The sequence below is a fragment of the Mustela erminea genome, chromosome X, assembly GCF_009829155.1.
Source record: "Mustela erminea isolate mMusErm1 chromosome X, mMusErm1.Pri, whole genome shotgun sequence".
NCBI lineage: Eukaryota > Metazoa > Chordata > Mammalia > Carnivora > Mustelidae > Mustela > Mustela erminea.
Window position 1 is genome coordinate 31,827,300 of NC_045635.1, and position 18,968 is coordinate 31,846,267.

Genomic DNA, 18,968 nt, shown 5'->3' on the forward strand with positions numbered 1-18,968 from the left:
GTAATTAGGCCTCCATTTGATAGCTTTCCATGTGTAAAACAGAAACATTTCTACTAACACTTCTATCAAGGAAAGGCCACTTGTTTCATTCTGGCTGTTCTATATGAACTTTGAAATTAAAAAAAAAAAATGAGATGACTTATGTAATAGCTGTTTGAGAGTATAAACAGTTTATAAAACTTCCTTCAACGTTCATAGAAAGTCTTAGCTTAGGTGAAGACCTACAAAATCCCTAAAAATTCATGCTGTCTAGTGCCAGAAGTCCAAAAGCCTTTCTGATCGTGTATGGATGGAGCAGACTAGTGGGGGACCCTGGAGTAGGAACATGACCCAGTGCTTAAGGAATGGAACTCTCCGGGAGGCGAGCTTGACAGACCCCCACACAAACACTGCAAGGTACAAATGATGTATTGACACAACCCTAGGAACTGTCTTTACTTTCATGCCTGTGTGACTCTCTGCTCTGTGTAGTCCTGGGCTCCCAGAAAAGAAACTGCCCGTCACTTCTGGGATCATTCATGCAAGTTGAGGCAAGGGCATCAAGCAGGGATCCTTGACATGGGGGAAACAGAGAAGATGAAACCCCATGTAGCCCATAAATACTTTGAAGCATTTATTAAACTTAAGATGCCTGCTGACAACATGGGAGCAGGTTAAGTGAATTTTAAACTCTAAATCAATGTGATAGATGTTCACAACGTTACACGTAGTTTGAGACCCCTCCGAGCTACAGGCCTTCTCCCCCTTCGCCCACCCTCCTTTCTGTGAAACCATCATCCTGCTATAAACACTGCAGCCTTTTTCAAGAAAAAATATGAGAAGAAAATTTGTTAAAGCGAATTTTGTACCCAATGGTAGTTATTTACTCTTGGTGGGTGGGGTGAGAGGACTTCCTCTGTCTTTCTTATCAATGATCCTAACAGTTAGTCTGTAAAGATTCCACATGCCTCTGGGATACCAATATTTTAGCTCCAGGGGATACCCTTTCAAATGACATATAGAATACAAGGGAACAGTAATTCCTATTTTTCTGAATCCATGTCCCTTTTATGGACCTTTTTTTAAAAATTGAGATATAACGGACAGGTAACATTGTATAAATTTTTATGTAATATGTCGGTTTGATACATTTGTGTATTGCAATGAGGTTACTCCAGTAGCATGAGCTAACACCTTTGTCACATCACACAATTATCATTTCTTTGTTGTGCTGAGAACAATTAAGATCTAGTCCCTTAGCAGCTTCAAAGTTTATAACTTAATATTGTTGACTATAATCACTAAGCTGTGCATTTGTTGTCCACAACTGATGTATCTGCTATTTGCGAGTCTGGAACTCTCTCATTCTCGAAGGAAACTGTAGAATATAGAGAATGACTCTTGAAAGTTTTAAAATTTAACAACCTCAGTAATTCCCTTTTATTATTGTGTTCACTTCTCCCAGCATAGATTCACCAACAGTATAAAGTCAGTTCTGTAGACATATAGAGAGTTAATACAGAGAAGGGACATGAAGTCTGTACTAAGGGGATTCACATTCTGTGGAGAAGGTACAGTTGCATAAGGCTCACCCAGCTCACATGGAAAGTTGTACTTTTTGGAAGCTGATGCTTCATACAGGTGGATGAAGCAAGCTTGCAGAATATATGGCACATTCCTAAGATTTATAAAAGTGCATTCCTGCCTTCCGTGGATGCCACATTGTGCTGGGACAGCTGTGCCCTCACAAGACATTAATCTTTCCTTTTGTACACGGTGTCCTGAAACATGTCCACTAATTCTATAACACAGCCAGCCTGATTCTGACCATGTCTAGAATAGAGGGAAGAGTGCTCACTTTGGCAGCACATATACTAGAATAGAGGGAAGAATGCATTTCTATATGATGGCAAAAGCAGGGATAATTGACTCAGAAAGGAGTTTGGTTAAGAGGGTGAGCGGAAATTTGCCAGTAAAGCAGAGTTTGGGCAAGGGGCAAGTGTGCTCAAGAAGATTCTGAGAACACGAAGCAAGCAGCCGAGCATAAAATTTTACTGACGCTTGAATTGCCAATTCTGAGAGAAGTTTGTTGTGACAGAAAATTGATCGGGTGGATAAGGCAGACTGATAATGAGGAGGGCAGTGAAATTTTTAGTTGAATAACTTTATTATATTAGGATAATTATTGTTATTGAAAGCAGGAAGATACTGAGCATAGGAATGACTTGATTTCATCTTTGTTTTAGAAAGCGTCTCTGTGGGTGCCTGGGCGGCTCAGTGGGTTAAAGCCTCTGCCTTTGGCTCAGGTCATGATCTCAGGGTCCTGGGATCGAGCCCCACATCGGGCTCTCTGCTCAGCAGGGAGCCCACTTCCTCCTCTCTCTGCCTGCCTCTCTGCCTACTTGTGATCTCTGTCAAAAAAATAAATAAAATCTTTAAAAATATATATATATATTTAAAGAAAAAAAAAAGAAAGAAAGAAAAGAAAGCGTCTCTAGAGCCAAAACGGAGACTAGATAAAGAGTTGGAGAAGGAGAGTGGAGACCAAGAGACTGGCTCAGAGATTCCCGCAATCTATTACACTACCCCACACACCTCCATTCTCTGCTGCCTTCTGCTTTTTGCATTCCATCAGTAAAGACAGAGAGAAGGATGTGGGAAGCAGTGGTGAAAGAAGAGGAGATCATATTGGATTTGGGGGAAGGAGCAAAGGGACGAGAGAGAACCACAAAGATGAATGTTGATATAAAGATCAATCTTAATGATAGTTTGCATGATGTTCACACTTGAAGCAAATTTTCATTTATATGCAGAGCAAATTGATGGCCAAAAATTGAATAGCAACTGTTCTGAGAAATACAGGGATGTAGACAGAGGGAGATTGTCAATATCATTGCCACAGTAACTTCTAGATTCTAGATTGAGCTTTCTGTGATTTGATGAGATGTTTTCCTACAATATGCTATATCTTTTTATTAAGTGATGAATATTTTATAGTATTTCTATATATGTTGCTTTCTCAAAATGTCTGTGGAATCATTTCTCAGGCATGCAATTAAGGTTGTGTTAGGGGCATCTGGGTGGCTCAGTCATTTAAGCAGCTGACTCTTGATTTCAGCTCAGAAAATAATCTCAGGGTCCTGGGATCAAACCTTGCTGTCCAGCTCCTTGCTCAGCGGGGAGTCTGCTTTAGGATTCTCTCTCTCTCTCTCTCTCTCTCTCTGCCCCTCCCCCTGCTTTCTTTCTCTTTTTCTCAAATAAATAAATAAATCTTATTAAAAAGACTGTGTGAAGAAAGTTGAACTTTTTAGTGCAAGCATACAAATCTCTTTATACATTTTCTTTTCACCCTTACTGAATCTCCTAGAACACTCACTCTATGAAAGATCATATTTTAAAAGAACAGCGATTATTCTTACTGGTCAGTTTTACATTATAATTATGGCAATGCCGAATGGCCACCTGCAGTGATTAATGATCTCTCTCTAGTGTATGGAATTTAACATTTTAGAATTTTAGCTTAGCTCTTACATGCCTGTTAACCATCACAATAATGTTATATTGTCCAGCCAGTTCAAACAAATAAATTACAAAATAAATTATAAAACATAGCAAAGTCTAGGCCCAAGATTAGAGAGTAAGTAGAATTTTAAGACCTATGAAACAACGTGGGGATTTTCTGTCTAAATGCCTTTTTTTTTTTTTTTTTTAAAGATTAAGATTGTTTGTGTCTGGAGGGCATCCATGACATGTCCAAGGTTACCCAGCTCATTAATAACAGAGCTGGGAATAAAACTTTTCTGCTGATTCATTGTTTGTGTTCCTCATTTCTGGGTCATTAACAGGTTGTCTTGTAAATCTGCATGCAACTGTGTTATTTGAGGACTACATTTAACTAGATACATAAGAAGAACAAAATGTTTTCATGAGGGTTTCTTAACAATAGGCAGTGTGCTGTGGGCTTTGGCATCTTTCTGGAAAATATAATAAAAATCCAAGTAAACACCCTGATTGCAAAATTTGAAATTAAGGTCAGAAGGGAAATTTAATAGACTATTAGAATTGCTCACATTGACAAGTGTCTGTGTTAGATAATTTTATTTCCTTTGTCACAGCCTCCACACTTGGAATGTAAGGGATTTCTCTGCTTTAAGGGAGTTCTTTACTGCATTTGTATTCCTTTCTTGGTCTGATTTTATTGCAAGAAAAGTAGAAAGAAATAATTAGCTGATACCATAGTTGATTTTCTGACACAGGCATTATTTTCAATTATATTAAGTTTCTTTTTAATAAAAAAAGAACACAAAGTGAACAAGTTAGACAAAATAATTTTTTGGGAAATGATAGTATATTGTTGGTGTAAGATGTAGAATTAAATGAAATTGAATAGAGTTTTAGTTACTGATATTTTAGTTGGCTAATCCATGATTAGGAGGCTTTTTATAATGTATACATAAGGGAAGTATTCTGGCAAATATCAGTTTGCTCCTTTTGTATCAACTTCCATGAATTGGTATTCATTTTCATTGAGAAGACAAGCTATAGATCAGGCACACACTTAAGAAAACATGTGCTTTGGTAATGCTATACTCACTGAGTCTTATTTCTTATGAAAATTATATTTTGGGTAAAATGTGTTTTTTTAGATAAAAATTATAGTGAGAAAAAAAGTAAAATTTAATATATTGTTTTCTCTGATCTCTGTTGAGCCTTTGTACTTCATTATCAGTGAAAATTTTATTTGATCACTTAGTTGTATTTGTAGCAAAACATGCACATGAAGAAAACACATTTCAGATGCTAGCTTGGATTTATGTTTGCAAGGTACCACATTGCTTGGGAAAAATTACTGTATGAAAGCTTTCTATAATGTACTGCTTATTACCAGTGCATGAAATTAAATGCTAAACAATTTATAACATTCAAAGTTTTCCAGATTTCTTTTTTCAACATGAACTAAAGGTAATTGTGAGTCATAATTAGTAAAATTCTATGGAACATTTTCATATGAAAGTAGATGTCAATTAATTTTATTGTAAATAAATCTCAGGGAGGGATTGTGAAGCTATAAATAAATTGACCTCACAATTGTTACATTGTTTCTAGATTAAGTTTGTGCCATTTCACGTGTTATCTAGGATATTTACAATATCTTGAAATATTTTTTAAAGATTTTATTTATTTATTTGACAGACAGAGATTACAAGTAGGCAGAGAGGCAGGTAGAGAGACAGAGGGGTAAGCAAGCTCCCCGCCAAGCCAAGCAAGGAGCGCGATGTGGGACTCCATCCCAGAACCCTGGGATCATGACCTGAGCCGAAACGAAGGTAGAGGCTTTAACCCACTGAGCCACTCAGGTGCTCCAAGGAATATGTGTTTTTATCGTGTAATCAGTTTCCTTTTATATCATTTATGTGTGCTGCCTGTAGAGTAGTCTGTCAAGCATATAATTAATATTGTTTTAAGTTGGTGGGACAGTTCAGACTAGTTACAGTCCCAGCCTGGAAGCTAATTTTGTTTGCTTTTGCTTTCCTAGTAGTTAGTTGCATGTCTGTCACAAGGTCATTCTGGCAGAAGATTCTCCACCATATGGCTTAGCCCTAAAATTGCCACTGCCCATTTTCATTGATCCTCTCAAGTCTTGGCCCTACTCCAGACTTCTTGAGTCAGACTTGCATTTTCATCATATCTTTAGGTGATTTATATGTCATGAATGTTTGGGAAGCCCTGCTCTCAAAAGATGGTCCCTTTCCATTTAGATGGGTCTCTTATGTCCCTGATAAGTGCCAGGTAAAGGGTTAGATTCCTCATATATGTTACCTCATTTAGTATTCACCACATCTTTACTATTATTCTACTTCTTAAGATGTAAGCATTTTTAAAAAGACTTTATTATGGGGAAAATATAAAATACAGTTCTAGAAATAAAACTGCGATGTATCTCCCCTGTACCTTTCTCCCAGCTTTAACAGGGCATGTCCGAACTTATTTCATCATTATAATGAAGAAAATCCCAATCATCACATAATTTTATCCATAAATAACTTAGTAAGCATCTCTACAAGAAAATAAAAACTGTTTTTTTACATAATCATGATAGTGCTATTATGAAAAATATTATAAAAATTTTTTTCTTGCATCAGACACAGGCATTTTTCATATTTCCCTGATTGTCCCATGATTATATGTACATTTTTTTCTGTTATTTCCTTTTAAGTGTCTTTGAATTGTAGGGGAGGAAAAAATAAATTTTCCTCTACCCTTCTGATTTATTAGCTGAGACTCCCGTAATAAAAGACAGAATAACAAGGAAAACCGCCTTTATTAACATGTATACTCCCTATATACATGAGAGGTACCCAAGGAAAAATGAGTAACTCCTCCAGGTGGCTTAGAATTCAGGCTCAGACACCATCTTAACAGGGAAAAGGGAGAAAGGGAAGTTGGCCGCTTGGAGGAGGGTGAATTATTTTCAGGAAAGATGAATGGGCTTTTAGAAGAATAGATGGGAGACATAATACTTTGTGACAAAGTGTTTCAGTATAAAATGTCAACTTCTATTCCTGATAAGAGTCAGTCCTTGGTTGATGAAATCCTCATGGAGGGAATTTATGGTACTTGAGTTTCTTTTGGAGGGTCTGTTTAGGCAGATAAGGCAAATTCAAAGAAAGTGTCTCCTTGCATTTACTGTCTTTAAAGTGCCTACAACTCAGATTTTCAAGCAAAGCAACATATTCTGGGTGACATTTTCTGCTTCCCTTCAGATCAAGATCTTATGTCTTTTGAGACTTCCTCTCTCCCCTTCCTTTTCATTCTTTCTATTTCTAAAATGAACTTATTTTTTTGGTCATCCCATTTTACGGAGGCCAGAAGTGAAAGTCAGAGATTTACTAAACTTGCCTGAGGCTTAGGAGGTCATAAGTAGCAGTACCAGAATTGAAACCAAGCCTGTCAACCTCTGTTAATCTTTCCCCATATCATGTTGCTGCCCTTGCATTGACCCCACTTTAATTTTCACTCTGTCTGTTTAGTCTTTTCTATTTCTGGCCCAATTACTTATTCTAAAAGAGCTGCAGACCTTCATGTGCTCATTTTGAAAATTTGCACTTTAAAATATAGACACTTGAGGACCCAGGCATCATGCAAAAGTGTTGTCACTCCCCTCCAACAATAAATTTCAGAATGAAGGAAAAAAAAGTCTTTCTTTCTTGATTGTTTATGTGATTTAAGTTAGCAATCTACCAAGGATATTTACAGCTACAAAGATCAAGGCTGTCTGTGCCATCCTGGGGCCTTCTTAATCCCCCTCCCTGCTCTGGTTGCATACAGATTCCCCTGCACTGTGGGAGGGCTGTATTTCAGACTTACCTTTCACTCCTCACTTAGGGCTTATAATTAGTTGCTTAGCAATGCACAATGCATGGATGTTGTTATAGTGTACAAATTTTTCTCGTAGCAGAAAGATCCTAATTTTTTCTGAGCTTTTGGAATTTAATATTATTGTGTGGTTGTGTTTTAGATTGGAGAATTAATTTACGTCGTCGAAGGAAAAGGTATGATCCCCTTGCCTTCCTCCTTTTTCCCAAAGGATTCTTCAACTCCACTTGACTACAGCACTTCTCCAGAGGAAGGTAGAGTATATGTGTGTTTGATTTCGTTTAAAATGTTGGAGGATGGGATTGCTCCTCATATAGCCATCCAAGCGTATTCATGGCAAGTTTTTCCAATAAAAACTTGGAAGGCTTTTGGAAGGCTCCCTTTTAACTTTATTATGTCAGCATCCATGGACTACTCCTCCAGTTTAACAAGTAAGAACATGTCAATTGTGATTTTTTAAAAAAAACCCTTATTTCTCATTCTTCAGATAAATATTAAAATTTGGCATTCAGAATATTTGCTCAGCAAATTTTCAGTTTCCCAAATAATTTGGAAATGGCTATACTCTCAAATTCTGTATATTGTAATATGTTACCTAAACTGGGACCCTACATTCTGAAGTGTAAGGTTGTTAGTGAAAGAAAATGACAGTTCTTACCAGTCCCTGACGAATGTCTTTACATTTATTTCTACTTCCCCTACCTTCTAATCACTGATAGCACAATGATCACTTAATGTTTGAACATGTTGATATTTCTATGAAAGAACCCTTGGAGTTCTTTTGCACATTCTTTGAGAATTCTTCTTAGAGAATACCAGCAAAATACCTTTAATTCATGAAGACTTCCTCTTGAATTACTAAACCAGGGCTACTAGAAATGAGTTACCCATGGTACTGTGGCTAAGAAAGGCTACAACTGCAGTTTTATATTTCAGACCTTCCAAGTCCATTCTGGATAACATTGTCCAGGGCAGAAATGATCATGGCAGTCATGAATGTTTTTGCTTCCTTTAGTGTTTAGTAAGGAAAATCCAGTTCTGTATTTGAAATGTGAGCTCCGTCATATCTTGGATGTGGACCTTACATTGCCACTGACTAATGAAGCCAAGGAAAGGGCTTTGGCTTTTGCAGCACAGCAGCAGATGTCGGACATAGAGTATGAGCGACGGTTCATCACAGGCACTCTGGAGAGCAGTAGTGTCCGCGTGGCCATCGCCCTCCTGGGGCTGACGAGGATTGAGGTGAGAATGCAGGACAGATGATGCACTTAGATTCTTTTTTAAAATTACACAGAGTTGTCACGTAATCATAACCTTTTTATGTGGTAAAATAACGAATGCTGGTTTTCCTCAGGAAGACAGCTCAATTGCTTTTTTTTCTTTCTACCTCATTAAATAATAAGTCTGAAACAAAGCGTTCTACTAATGTTAGCACAACTGCTAATTTTATTGGTGTAACTAAGTTAGTGGTAACTTAGCATGCTAAGTACATTTAAGCATTACAGTGTAGCCGCTGAATTCACGGTTGCCTCCACCTCTGACTACACATTAGAATGCCCTGGAGAACTTATATTAATAGCAGTACCCAGGCCCCGTTGTACAATAATTAAATACAAATCTCTGGAAGGGGGTGGGGAGGGACATGTTCTAAAAGCTGTGCAGGATAGTCTCTGCATCCAAAGAGACTCATCCCTGGGGTCAGTCTGCCTGGCTGAGCGTCCGGACGCTGACACTGTCTACCTGTGCGACTGTGGGCTGGTTACCTCAAAATCATCAATTTTTGATATTTGTATTTTTAATTTGAGAATGCTGGTAATTGATGGAAGCTAAGTGAGATAATTACATAAAATGCTTACCACTTTACCTGGTATATAAATAAGTGCTCTCAGGGTGCCTGGGTGGCTCTGTCGTTAAGTCTCTGCATTTGCCTCAGGTCATGATCCCTGGGTCCTGGGATCGAGCCCCGCATCATTCTCCCTGCTTGGAGGGGAGTCTGCTTCTCCCTCTGCTCCTCTCACTCTCTCTCTCTGTCAAATAAAAAATAATATATTTAAAAAAAAATAAGTGCTCTCTAGTTGTGTGGCATTATTGTCCTGTTGTTATTATGGACTCTATCCTTATCTTGAACTCTAGTGTATAAATGAAGTGACATACAGTCTAACCTCCAGAGAGCCACCGAAATGATTCCTTTAAAATATAAACCTGGTCATGTTGCTCCCCTGCACAGATTCCTCTGTTGGCTTTCCAACTCATTCCCAATAAAACCCAACATCCTTAGGACGGTCCTCATGACCCTTCCAGTCAGTTCCATCTCTTCTCTGATCTCACCTTCTCCACTGGAGCCCATGCATTCATGTCACTCCTTCAGCACAGGCTCATCTAAAAATCCCAAGGTGTGCTGCCCATGTCTTGTGCACTCTGTGGTTAATTTTCCCTAGGTATTAGACACTATTTCCCTCAATTACTTTAGGCCTGCTAGAATGCTACCAATGAGGTTATGCTTATATTTTTTTTTGTATTTTTTCAAATTATATATATATTTTTTAAAAAGCATTACTTACCTCTACAAGACACTTTGCAAATCCTGTATTTCCTTCAACTTTGTCTGTAGATAGCATTTGTCACCTGAGAATAATTGTTTACTCATTGTTTGTCTCCAGCAGGGGAATTTGTGAGAAAGTATTTGTTTAGTTACTGCTCATATCACCAGTGCCTAGAAAAGTGTACTATGCCGAAGGTAGTCACTAAATCTTTGATCAGTGTAGGAACAAATGGTAAATGTTTTCATCCTTGTTTGAGATTGACCTTCATATATTACCTTACATATGTTACAGCAAATACTCTGCATTGTAGGGATGATTTATTTTTTTTGTTAGAATGCGAGAATCTGTACAGTCTAAGCACAGATCCCTAACTTTTAATGATGATATTTTATGGATGAACTGGACTTATAAGTTCTGATTAGTTCAAAAATATTAAGGTCCAAGACTCTGATGCCTTCTGGACTGACCCATCTACTCTATGCATTCAGAAAGCTAACAGCTCTCTTTAGCTCATTCCAACATGCTTACTTCTGTGATGGAGCAATGAATTTGTGAAGGTTTTTGTTCAACTTTCAGTATAGTATTACAATAGAAATGTTTGATATGTAGCCTTTTCAAACTTTAACTGTGTCATAGTATACTCTCCATTCCTTTTAATTTTTTTCTTCAGGGGCACCTGGGCAGCTCAGTTGGTTAAACATTAGACTCTTGATTTTGGCTCAAGTTGTGATCTCAGGATCATGGGGTCGGGCTCCGTGCTCAGTGGGGAGTCTGCTGGAGATTCTCCGTCTCCCTCTCCCTTTGCCCCCCCACCCCCACTGCTCTCTCTTTCAAATAAATAAATAAATCTTAAAAATAATTAAAAATTTATTATCTCCATTCTTAGCCTTTATCAAAACATTTTATTTAAATGAGAAATGCTGGAGGGAGATGGATTTTGTCAGTGGATCCCCTTTCTATTATTTATGCATGTATACAGTTTCTATTTTTCTCCCTTCTTTTTAACTGTCTCTGGAATCCAGCACACTCTTTGTGTTTATTATTGTATTTACCAAATTATGTTTTGTATAATATTTGTCTTTATATTTCCCTGTTCCTCTAGGATTGTGAATGCCTAAAAATGACAAATCTTTGTTACGTGTTTTTTAGCCCTTATTGTCTTCTGTGTGACAGGTGCTCCGTCACTGTTTAATTGAATTGAACATGTGCCCGAACAAACAAATGACACTTTAAACCTGAGGTCTTCATGTCTATCCAGCTTGCCTCATAGCCTGATTTTTCACAGTCACAGTCGTCTTGTTTACTTATCCTTGTTTACCTCCCACATTTGCAGGATGGTTATCTGTATGTGTGTGTCTACTTCTTGACTGGTTGGTGGAAATAACAGCAACAAAAACAATCATCATCATAATTTATGAAAAAACCTTGGCTTCTTTAAAATTAAAATCGATATATTTTAAATAGTCTCCAAATTTTGAGATTATAAGTTTTTTTTTTACCTGAAGATGATTATTGTCTTTGAATTCTGTGAATATCGCACATTTTTTGATTTCAGCAAAAACTTCCCAAATACACGAAGTAACTATAGAGGGGTTGAACGTGCCCATTTAGGAAAACTAGTTGCAGCAAATCAGAACTCACAGATGCAACTTATTGTGCTCATATACATCTAATCGTAAAGGGTTCTTTTCAAGTGCAATTATCAATGTACTCTTGAAATACAGTAATGTTGATAATTTTTGTAACAGTAAACAAGATTAATTTTTAAAGTACTCTCTCCTTGGATAGTATTTTACACCATTTTTTCCAATGTGTTTTTAGGTGCACTTGTCCAAATTATTTCAGTGACCCCATGGAGAAATGTAGAGAAGGTAGAATTACACTTGTAATACAAAAAATGAAATGAGTGATTCATAAAAAAGACTTATGTCAAGGGGAGCAATTAGAGCCCAGATCATTGTAGAGACATCATTGTATTTTAAAGCTGAGAAAAGAAATCAGAGACACATAGTCCAACTTATTACACTTAGAGCCCTGTAAACCAAGACCCCAAAATAGTAAGATGATAGCCTAAGGTCACACAACTGATTTGTCACAGAATAGAGATGGACCCAGGTTTTTGCCCCCCTCATCCATTACTCTTTTCCTTCTCCTGCGTAGTCTTCAGACCATATGTTCCTCCTTAGTCTACTAACATGAAATTGTATAATGGAATAAATGAAAGTCTGGAATACTGAGTTATAGCATAAAATAACTATATAACAAAATCTAAAATCATCCTTGAAATCAATCTGATTGGATAAATGTAATCATTTTTCTATCAAAGAAAAATGACACATCTGAATAATTTTTTTTGTACACAACCATGTGGAATTTGAATTTTTAAAACATTTGTAGAGTAATAGCAATATGATGTATCTACTTTATACTGCAAGAGACAGGATCTTTTGTCAGGAGCATGGGTTTCAGACACTTCAGCACTTAGCACTCATTTACTGAATTCATATTCTTCTGGCCATTAATAAATCAACTCTAATGATATACTCAGTGATACTGGACAGATTCAGAACTTACAGGGTAGTTTCCTTCTATTTTCTGTTAACTTTTTCCAGTTTATGTTTTAAAAGCCATGCTATATATTCTGGTATAAATGATAGGAAAAATCATTGAAATTTTGAAACTTAATATGTTTAATAAAGGAAGCCTAAAAGATCTCCTTTGTGAGGCTTCAGAAGGGTAAAGAAAATGGTTTTTGTATTTGTATAATTTAAGTGCACTTTAAATCATGAAGCAATCCTATTGATACTGTTGAAGAGGAACAAAGCTGGATACAAGTTACAGCCATAAGGATTACCTTTATTCAGTAACTGTTGCCATAAGGAGAAGGATCCAGCATGAACTAAACTGGTATTTGTACAGGAGGAACCAGGCATTTTAAAAGGAGGATGAGAAAGTAAGGAGGAATAATGAACTGGGAACTTAAAAATAATGAACAGAATCAGGGAAGTGGACATTTTTAAGTGGGAGGAGGTGGGTTAGTGTGAGGATCTGGATTTGTTAATTGATGCTTATCTGCAGGAGAAACAAACTTCTGTGATCTTTATGATCAGAGGTAGTGATGCAAGTTAGAACAAGGAACCTACCTGCTGGGATCGTTATTTCCTTGAATGTCTGCATTCTGAGGTCCTTGAGAAGACATCTCTGTGTGGCAGAAAATGTACTCTTAAAAAGGAGAGAGAAAGAGGGGGAGGGTGGGTTGAGTGGGGGGTGGAAGGAAAAAAGCGGGGGAGAGAAAGGATTTATAATAGCAAGCTTCTAAAGTAATTGCTCTAATAAGAGGGAGTTTAGGGACCTATCTGCCTATCACTGGCTTTTGGCTGGAACAAACAGTACATTCTCTTGGCAGCATTGAGCTCTCTCAGGTAGACACTTTAAGGGGAACTTGAACCATCCTAGGGATATGGCCTTGAGCTGTTAGAAATTAAGTCAGCACTTGTTCAAGTCTCTTTGTGTGTGTGTGTGTGTGTGTGTGTGTGTGTGTGCGTGTGTGTGTGTGCGTGTGTGAAGGGGGTAGATAAAACCACTTGTGCTGAAAATCTGCAGTTACTGTAGGCCAAGGTTGAGGCTTCCTTGAAAAGAGGGCTTGGAGAAGCCTGACTAGAGTTTGGCCAAGAAGAGAGTCTATGTCAATATATCATGACATAATGACTTGGAGGATAAGAAGGCAGATCATATACATTTAGGTTAAAGAGGTGGTTGCTGATGTGAATAGATAATTTGTTCATAGTGACTAGAAAAATGAACCAAACACAAGCCATGATAAATGTAAATGAATTAATTTAAGTTTTTTAATTTATGTGATTTTAATTACCAAAATGAAGTAGTTGAAAAATGTTCCTTTGTGGAAAAAAATCATTTTGGATTTTGTGGATAACAAACCCAGTGAATGAGAAAATAATGGCACCAACATTTCTTTTTGTTGAGTAATGATACTGTGACCACAATCAAGATGATGATGACAGTGATTATATAATAGCCAACATTTATTGAGTACTCAAAATATGCTCCAAGGATCCGGATTTTGTTTTCACTTTAAATATTCAAACCACAGATTGGCAATGTATATGATTATTGCCCATATTTTACAAATGAAGACTTTGTAGCTTTGCTTAATACCCTGGCCAAGCTTACTTAGAGTTGGGTTATAAATGTGGGCCGTCTGCCTTCAAGAGTGCTTGGTCTAACCCTTGGGCTTTACTGTGTGGTTAGTGATAGAGCATCCAGCTAAAAATAAAAGATTTCCTACCTCTGTGCTTTGCATTGCTTGCTGCGCACTTGTTTCACACTTCACACTTTCTCTTCAGTGTTCCATTTTAAGAAGGTCAATATTAAACTGAATTATGTCATGCAAAGCAGTTGTATGGTGGTGAGTGGTTGTAACCCACACTAAGTAAGTAGTGGTTGAAGGGACTAAACGTATCAAACCTATTTAAAGGGTATGTTTGGGATGGAAGGAAGGAGAAAAAAAAAATTTTTTTAAATGAAAGGTACGTTTAGATGTCTATGGAAGGGCAGGACCTAATTTTATACATATAAATGTAAATATACATACACATACATTGTCATTAAAATTGTCATTTTCATTGTCACAAAATTGTCATTAGGAAAAGAGAGGAGACTCACTGTGCTTCTGATAAGAGCTGGAACTGATGGGTTAGATGTTGAGGAACACAGGGATCAGCTGAAGGAGGGAAGTACTTTCTCACTGCTATTTACCAGTGGAATTGGAATGAATTCCTCAGCACTGAAAGGATTACAGAATGGGATATTGAGCATCTGCTAATAAAGGATAATTCCACTGATTCTGTAAAAACATGTTAGTGCCATCTTCCACCAATCAAAATGTAATGTGTCTAAAGAAATGAACAAATTCAGTCCCTTGGTGGATTTTTTCCCAAATGTCAACTCTAAATACATAATAATGCTTTTTTACGTGTGTTTTGGGGGTAAAAGCTAAGAGAATTACATTCCAGTTTTACTCTTTGTTTATTTGCAGACTAGTACACTATTTAATACTTCAAAGCTAAAGAAGCCTAAGTCCATTTTATACACAGCAGAACTGAGCCTTCCAGAACATTTTGATATCCCCAAGAAAATCTACATTCCTCAGGTTCCAGAAACTCAAGCTAAATTGACCCCGTCGCAAGAAATTAAACCTGCAAATAAAAGAGGTAATCAGTAACATGTCAACTGCAATATCTAGCTTCCAGGCCCTGTGAAATACTAAAATTTGAAAGAGATTCTCTCTACTAATAGGATGTTTGTAATATAATTAAATGTTTGTAATATACTAAATGTATTAGTTCATTGTACATAAATATCAATTATTGAATATTTTGCATTATAAATAATCACCATACTGTAGCACAGTAATCTAAATTATATACTAAACTTAAGTGCTAAGTTACTGGTACTTGAATTTGCAGACCTGTTATTACTCCTTCTTAAAGAGTAGTTGTCTGATAAAGACTGTTAAGTGCTCTTTGAGAAAGGTAAGGTCTTGCTGTGACAGTGGAATTAGTTACAAAATTCTGCTGGAGTTGAGGTTCAGGCTAGCTTTAAAGGATAAGAGGGCTGTTGGTGGCAATAGCATATCAGAGGAGACAGTGTGTTATTTATGAGTAATTTATTTCCGATCTGGACTAGGGTCTTTAATATTTGAATACTTACTCTTCGTCTCCTGGTACCTTTTTATTCTGTGATTGTAAATAGGAAGGACTAACCCAGATTAAATGGAATATTAATAAATTTACAATGTCAAATATAAGCAATAAGATATAAACAATGTGACAAAATAATTTAAAGTATCCAAGATTAGTTTTCATTTCACTTCTTTCCAAGCTGATGGATAGCATTAGGATTGTAATTTCTTTGCTAAGGCTATTCCCACAATGTATCGTAACTCAAGCGGCATGGATTCTACTTTATATTGTTGCTAACTTACATTGTGTTACATCTTTCTGTGTTCTTTTCCTGAGGCTTTGTGTTAAACATATAGTTTCAGGGGCACCTGGGTGGCTCAGTCATTAAGTGTCTGCCTTTGGCTCAGGTCATGATCCCGGGATCCTGGGATAGAGTCCCGCAGCGGGCTCCCTGCTTGGTGGGGAGCCTGCTTCTCCCACTCCTACTCCCCATGCTTGTGTTCCCTCTCTCTCTCTCTCTCTGTCAAATAAATAAATAAAATCTTATATATATATATATATATATATATATATATATATATATATATATATAGTGTTTCTAAATCTGAATAGGTGGTTACAGATGATAAGGTTACAGGGTAATCTGTTCATTTTACCTTCGTAGGAGATCTGAGATCTGAGATTCAAATGCTAAGTGGCCAAGCAGGTAATAAGGATTTATGAATTAGATATGGTCTAAGGCAAGAAGGATGATGAAGCCTAGGACAAACTAGAGAGTAGGTGCCCTGTCTAAACACTCAAAATCAAAATAATAAACAGAAAAGCTTAAGTCTACCTAACAACTGTGAGGGTATATTTAACTCATCATCTGTCAAGCTGGTGACAGCTCTTACGTTGTTGTCTTTTTTTTTTTTTTTTAATCTTTATTGCCTCTGGCTTTTCATTATACATTACATGTTTAAATGAAGATTTTATAATGATAATTTTTTAACCCCTTTGAGATAACTGGATAAAGTTGTGTGTATTATAAGCCCAGCTAGGATTCCCAGTCCAAACAATTCACTTATTCAGCCGTTCACTTAACACTCTTGAGAATCAATTCCTTTGGGTAAAATGATTAAAATTGGCATATTAAGGTGCTCTTTAATTATAAATAAGTATGAAGTTATCTATATTGAAAAGTCTTCTGCTCAGATAATTTTCAAAGGCTAATATTTTTCTTTCATATCAATTGTGAACTCTCCATTTCAGTAAGAAGATTATTGTGAGAATTAAGAAAAATAGAGCTGTAAATTTTAAAAGATCATGCACAAAAGTTTTAAAATATAATTTGCATATCATGGTTCCTAACTTGATTTTCTATGCAGTTGACTTTATAGAAGAGTCTTGCAGCCCAGGTTTCTGTATCCACTTCCTTCAGCATACATTTAAATAAATTAAGTTTACAAAATCAGAATATTCTAACTCGGGATCGTAGCAGGTTACATAAAATATATAGCCTAAACAGTGCAGTGTACATTCTATTGTTAAGCAGTGGACTTGATTAATGAAAAGGAAAGGAACATATGCTATTTAAGTTTAATAAATAACATTCTATTGGAATTTGAGAGAAAGAATAGTAGAGTTAAGCATTTAAGAAGCTTATCTTTATGGGGAAAAAAAGCTTATCTTTGTGATAAAAACCACTTTGAAGAGAACCACAAATTCCTAGCAATCAATATAGTAACATAGGAATAAATTTTAGGGTCTTTTTTTTAAATTTTATTTTATTTATTTATTTGACAGAGAGAGATCACAAGTAGGCAGAGAGGCAGGCGGGGGGGGGGGGGGAAGCAAGCTCCCTGCTGAGCAGAGAGCGGGGCTGGATCCCAGGACCCTGGGATCATGACCTGAGCTGAAGGCAGAGGATTAACTCACCGAGCCACCCAGGTGCCCCTGGGGCCTTTTTAAAAAGTTTTTTTTAATCTCTACACCCTGTGTGGGGCTCAAACTCACAACCCCGAGATCGCAAGTCACATGCTCTACCACCCGTAAATATTTTTTCCTTTTTCCTTCCTTCCTTCCTTCCTTCCTTCCTTCCTTCCTTCCTTCCTTTCGTTCTTTTTCTCTATAGGTGGCATGGAGAGAGGAAGAAATGATAAGTATTTATCTGGAGAAGGAGATATAGCCCAGTATTCCTGCTAATTGCAAGAAAGGGGTGGAAGTGGGACATTCTTATAATCTATTGAAGTTCTAATGTCAGCAGAAGGCACTAGTTATGAGGTATTGAGAAGTGGCTGTCTTCTACCCATTCATACTAAAGTTGCCAATCAGTCTTTTTACCTTTTTGAAATTCCTAATGAAACTTTTACATTTCTGGTTAACCATAGCTATTACAATAATTATTTGAAATAATCTACTTAAATCTGTATTTATTTTAGCTCCATCATTTAGGAAGTTATTATCTTTTCCATCCCACCCTTTAACATTATAATGCTTTCAACAGAAGGAAATGAGGCTGTAGACAAAGTGCATGTGCACACAAGTAGCTGCATCTGTCTCCACAGATGTGCCAGATGTACACGCTGGACATTTTCCCAATGAAAAGACATTACTTGTCTTACCTCGTGTATCTCAAAGATTCTGTGACTCCTTTGTTGTTAATGGACTAGAGTAGGTCTAATATTTTTTGAGCACCAACAATATGCAAAGCACTGTGACAGCTGGTTTTATAGTTTTTCTCATTTAATTTTCCCAGTTCTGTCTGATTCTGTCTCAGACCCCATTGAGGCATCGATCCTTCTACTTGCTTATCCATGGACCCTTGCTTGGCTCACAGCAACCTTTCCACATGGTTTTTAGCCTTCTCAAACATCCTCTTTACTCCAGTTTTTTCCCATCTCCAACCTCCACCAGACAAATGACTTTGTCACCTCTGTCATGGAGGAGAGGGGGCTATGTGAGCACACACTCTTCCTTAACCTCCTTACCACCTCCCCCTCAATCTCCAAATAATAGGAGTCTACTCTATCAACCTTGTGGTGTGTATCCTTTATCTTATCCCAGAAAACCTCTTTGTTATTTATCACAGTTCCTTCTTCTTTTGGAGTAGTTCCTTCACTTTTGCCTCAAACTTCCTCAAGCTTCAGAAACTAAAGAATTTATACCTTTCTCATGACAAACATACTTCGGAGTAGGGCTATCTTCATTTGCAGTTTCTATTCCTGCATGACTAGTTCTCACCCTCTCAGATCTGGCTTTTGCTCTACCACTGTAGTAAAATGGCTAGTTGCTTTCTAATTGCCAAATCCAAGATCACCTTGTTGGATCTCTTTTGCATTTGACCTGGATGATTGGGCATCTACTCACAATTCTAAACATTTGAGAC

The 18,968-nt window shown here is 37.0% G+C and overlaps 1 protein-coding gene across 1 annotated transcript in view; it reads left to right on the plus strand.

The window, feature by feature from the left end:
* The window catches only part of CFAP47 (cilia and flagella associated protein 47), a 521,025-nt gene that overhangs the window by 281,849 nt on the left and 220,208 nt on the right, over positions 1 to 18,968 (plus strand). The window contains exons 43-45 of the mRNA XM_032330937.1: positions 7,499 to 7,610; positions 8,372 to 8,598; positions 14,956 to 15,130. Of these exons, the coding sequence (XP_032186828.1) occupies positions 7,499 to 7,610; positions 8,372 to 8,598; positions 14,956 to 15,130 (514 nt within the window). The remainder of the gene's footprint in view (positions 1 to 7,498; positions 7,611 to 8,371; positions 8,599 to 14,955; positions 15,131 to 18,968) is intronic.